The sequence below is a fragment of the Octodon degus genome, unplaced genomic scaffold (assembly GCF_000260255.1).
Source record: "Octodon degus isolate 3935 unplaced genomic scaffold, OctDeg1.0 scaffold00083, whole genome shotgun sequence".
NCBI lineage: Eukaryota > Metazoa > Chordata > Mammalia > Rodentia > Octodontidae > Octodon > Octodon degus.
Window position 1 is genome coordinate 11,275,939 of NW_004524659.1, and position 4,957 is coordinate 11,280,895.

At 53.2% G+C, this 4,957-nt stretch overlaps 1 protein-coding gene across 1 annotated transcript in view; it reads left to right on the plus strand.

Moving 5' to 3' along the window:
- Acp7 (acid phosphatase 7, tartrate resistant (putative)) overlaps positions 1–2,709 on the plus strand; it is a 19,438-nt gene extending 16,729 nt beyond the window's left edge. Inside the window, exon 12 of the mRNA XM_004636878.2 lies at positions 1,054–2,709. Coding sequence (XP_004636935.1) covers positions 1,054–1,119 — 66 coding nt within the window. The 3' untranslated portion in view covers positions 1,120–2,709. The remainder of the gene's footprint in view (positions 1–1,053) is intronic.
- The last annotated feature ends 2,248 nt before the right edge of the window (positions 2,710–4,957 follow it).

A 4,957-nucleotide genomic window follows, 5' to 3' on the forward strand; every position in this document is an offset into this window, starting at 1 on the left:
CCGAGGCCCCTCTCCCGCCCCCCTGAACCAGCCGCTGAAACTCGGCCTGGTGGCACATGCCTGTAATCACAGCACTGAGGAGGCTGAAACTGGAGTGGCAGTACTGCATAGTGAGACCCTGTACCTAATACATTTAAAAAATAAATAAATAGCTGGCCGGCGAGATGGCTCAGCGGACTAAGCGCCTGCTTTGGCAAGCGCAGGGACCAACGTGGTCCTGCTTGTAGCGATGGCCCCACCCCTGGGGCGTGCTGAGGCAGAGACAGAGTCCGGGTGAGGTGGCGCGTGCCTGTAATCCGAGCGCTGGGGAGGCTGGAAACAGGAGGATCACTAGGAGTCCGAGCTGTGTAGTGAGACTCTGCACCGAATACGGAAATGAAAAAAATAATAATAAAAATAAAACAATGAGAAAACGATGATTGCTTGGGTGCCATCCCGCTGTGCAGCAGGCTCTAGGACAGGGGCTTTGTAGTAGCTCTGCAGTCACAGTAATCCCATGGGCGGTGGACTTCACAGACGGGAACTGCAGCCCAGAGAAGGGAAGGAACTGTCCTAGGGTCACACAGCGGGAGGGTGGCAGAGCTGAGATCTGAGCCCAAAGACCCCTGTTCCGTAAGAGAGTGCTGCTGTTCACTGAGACCCACGCCACGCCCAGTCTTCTGTGGGTGTTCCCACGATGGTTTGTACCATCTCCTGTCCCCACCCTCCCGCACAACACGGAGCTTGGGACAGGAGAGTCATATACACAAAGCAGTTTCTGGGCTGGAACCCGGCCGGATGTGTGCTTTTAATGATAATAGCCCATGCTTTGCAGTCTCATCATGTGCTTGTCTCTTTAAACACTGGGATTCAATCTTATCTCATTGAATTCCCACAACATCTATGACATTATCTCTGCTTTTCAGATAAAGAAAACTGACTCAGAGAGGGATAGCAACTCGTCCAAGGTCACACAGCATAATCCGAGGCAGAGATGGGAGTTGAACCCAGGTCACTTAGGTCCATTATCTGGGTTTTCAGCCCTTACTGCCTCCCTGTTTTTGTCCCTCACAGGATGGGAAGATTGTGGATGATTTCTGGTTGGTGAGACCTCTGCACGGCCGGACGATGTACCTCTAGGCACGTGGGCTGTTCTCATCAGGACTCTAGGCCTTGCTGCCTTGGCTGGTGGGACTGGACCATTGGCCCCAGCCTGGGTGGGGAGTCAGGGTGGGCCCCACTCCCCTGCCCTCCAGAGGCCACGAGTGAGGTACACACAGCTTGAAGGAAGGCAGCTCTCCCTCCTCCAGACACATGGAAGTCCTAGCTGGCTGCGTGGAGGGAGGGAGGGCGGGCAGGCATGAGGCTCGGTGCACCCTCCTCTTAGCGCTGACCGGGCGGGGTACCCAGGGGCCTCAGAATAAAGAGGCTTGCAGCCCTGGCCCTGTGCACTCACGCCTCCGCTGGCCACGCCCCGAGCCGCCTCCCCGACCCGGTGTCCACCCTGTGCCGGGCATCGCCAGCCGCAAGGCTGCAGGTGGACACAGCCGTCATGCCCTCGATTCCCAGCAGGTGGCGTCGATAACCTTTTCTTCCCATCCGGGTCCTCTGTCACTCAAACCTACCCTCGGACTCCATGGCCCGGGAAGTGCTGCCCAATGTCCCTTTGTGCCTCAGTTTCTCAGCCAGTGCTGTCTTCTGTGAAAAGAGGGGAGACGAGGAGGAGACATGATAACATTTCTAAATTCTGGCTGGGGACTGATGGGCCTCAGGAGCTCATAAACCTGTCAGGTTCTTCCCGTTTTTCTTCCTTCCTTTCTCTTTCCCTTCCTCTTTTTATTTATTCAGCCATGATTTATGGAGCATCGGCTATGTGCCAGGCTATGTTCTCAGCTCTAGGAAGCCAGCCCTGAGCAAGACACCTCACTGCCCCCATGGCGTGGGCTTTGCAACCTGGGATTGGACAGGAAACCCCATACATAAGGAAGTTACAGGCTGATGAGGGCTCAGAAAAGGCAGGCAAGAGAGACAGAGAGAGGAACAGGGTTAGTTTTCAGGGAGCCATCCCTGGGAGGTCACATTTGATCTGAAGGAGATGAGGGAGGAGACTGGTGCAAAAGCCCTGGGACAGAGACAGGGCCCAGGCTGGGGTGTGGGTCCTGAGGCAAAGGAACAAAGGGTGTGGGAGGGGTGGCGTGGGAGGTGGCCATGCAGGCAGAACCTTGTGGGCCACAGTGAGGGCTTGGGTGGAGCCACAGGATGGCCCTGAGCTGAGGAGAAATTTGATCGGATTCTGGCAGTCTTGGGGTTCCCAGCCCTGCAGGCTGACCCCCTCATTCACCCTCCTTTCTGCAGAACAATTTTGGGCTCTTCCCATCTTAATCTCAGCACCCTTACCCCTTGAGGCTCACAAGCCTCTGGGTTGATTCTGGAACACACCAAGCCCCCATGGAGCTGCAGGCCTCGCCCCAGCAGACCCATTTGAGCCCTTGAACCTACCCCGTGACCTCAACTAACACAGATCTCCTCATGGTACCCTCTTTGATTCCATTTATTCCTTGTCCATCTTCCTTCTGGGCTGGGAGGTCCATGACCAGGGACTTTTGTTTACAGCTGAGCCTGTCACCCCCACAAAACCTTCCAGGCTCCTCCTCAAGCCAGGCTAACAGTGCACAGGAGGTCTAGCACAGGCTGCACCCTGCATGGCCTGGTGCCATGTTGGTCATGTCCTGAGGATTTTGCAGGAGACAGGGAAACCAGGCTACCCAACCTGGTGACCTACAGTGAAAGAATGCCAGGGAGGGGCAGCCAGGGCCTCAAGGTCACAAGCTGGAGAGTCCCTTGGACCTCGGGTGCATCACAGGTCTGTCTTGCTGGCCCCAGGCTGGTCGGGGTCCACAGCTTAAAGACCACCCAGCTCTGTCCTCCCTGTGTGAGCTGGAGTCCCATCCTTGTATGAATGGTAATACTTTTTGCATTGTCTCAAGATTAAATGCCTTCGGAATCCTTGGTATCTCTTGGACTCTTTCTCTTGTGTCCGCAGCCAATCAGCTGGTCTATTCAGTGAACCAGGCTTCAGTCTACCAAAACCACTCACCTGCCCCCCAAAGCTCCCTGTCCTTGTCCTGTCGCAATCCCCCTGACCCCTGTTCCCTCTTCATGTAAGAGTCTGCTCCCCACACAGCCTGCCCACAGCCTCTCCCCCCACCACCATTCCCACACTCCTGCTCAGCCACATGGCCTCTGTAACAGGCACCTGCTGTGATCCTGGTCCAGAACTTTGTTCCCAGGTGTCTGATGGCTCCCTCCCTCAGGTCTTTGCTCAGTGTTGCCTTCTGTGTGGCCTTCATGACAAGCTGATTTGAAACAGTCCCAGGCTCAGGATGGAGCTCAGTGACAAAGCACTTGTCTCACAGGTGGGAGGCCCTGGGTGATACTGTAAAATCCTGCACAACACTGTAAAATCCTAGCCTGTATTCCTAGCATGCTGGGAAGATGAGGCAGGAAGATCGCAAGTCCAGCCCAGTGTGACTAATTTACTGACTTAATGAGACCCTGTCTCTCTAAAAAAAAAAAAAAAAAAAAAAAAAGGAAGGGCTAGGGTGTGGCTCGGAGTGAAGGTTCTGGTTCAATCTGATGTACCAGGGGGAGACAGGTAGATAGGTAGACAGAGAGACAGAGAGACAGACAGACAGACAGACAGACAGACAGATTAGTCTCTCAGCACTTCCTATCCCTCTTCCCTGACCTATGCTTTTTTTTTTTTTTTAGAACACTTAGATCTTGTGACTGTGCAGAGACATGTTTAGTTTATTTATTTAGTCTTTGTCTCCTCCATCAGCACAGGAGCTCCCCAGGCCACAGGGAGACCCAACAGATCCGCATCCCTGGCAGCCAGGTCCCTGGTGGGCAGTGTAGTGGGTGCTCACCGGTGGCTGAAGGAGAAAAGGGGAGATGCGGCAACAGTGCTGACACGCTGCAGTCCCTGGCTCTGGGCACACACATCGCCAAGAGGAGGAATGACAGTGATTTAGGTGAATCAGATAAAGGCCCGGCCCTTGGAGCTCCCATAGCTGGGTGCGAGGGAGGCAGGCACGCAGGAGTGAATGCCACACCTCAAGGGAGCCTGCACAGCCCGAGACCCTGAGGCTCAGGGGAGGCGAAGCGGCACGAGGCATCAGGAGGCTTCGAGACAAACCAGAATCCTGTCGGGTGGCGTGGGAGGGCCAAGACCTGTTTTTCCTGCTTGCTGAATGAACATGGGCATGAAATCATCTATCCACTGCATTTTTCCTCCCTCTCTCCTCCCCTTCTCTCTCTCTCCCCCTCTCTGGCACTGGGAACGGAGCTCAGGACCTCGAGTTTGCCAGGCAAGAAAGATGCCACTGACCTGTATCCCTTGTCCATTTTCCCATTTTTTAAAAATAAACTTTGTGTTTGAGAACAGTTTAAAAAAAAAAAGTGCATAGAGTAGAGTTCCCATAAGCCCTACTGACCAGCTTTCCTTATTATAAAATTATAAAATCTTACATTAGTATAGTACATTCATTACAGTTAATGAGCCAGTATGATATATTATTAGTAACTAAAGTCTGTATTTTATTCCACTGCACTTTTAACATCCTTTTAAGTACAGCTGTTGGGATATAACTAAATACAGCTGCCTGCACCTTTCAAAGTGCACATTTTGATGAGTTTTGACAGAGGAACATGCCCATGAAATTACCATCGTGATCATGATGCAAAACAAGCCCAGCGTGGTGATGCGCACCTGGAGTCCCAGCTCTCTGGCAGGCTGAGGCAGGAGGCCTGCAACTTAGAGCCTAACCTGGGAAACTGAGTGACTTAGCAGGACTGGGTCTCAAAAAAAAAAAAAAAAAAAAATCAAAAGAGAGCTATAGGGGCCGGGGAGATGGCTCAGTAAAATAAGCGCTTGCCTGGCAAGTGCAAGGGCCTGTGTTCAATCCCCGGTTCTGCA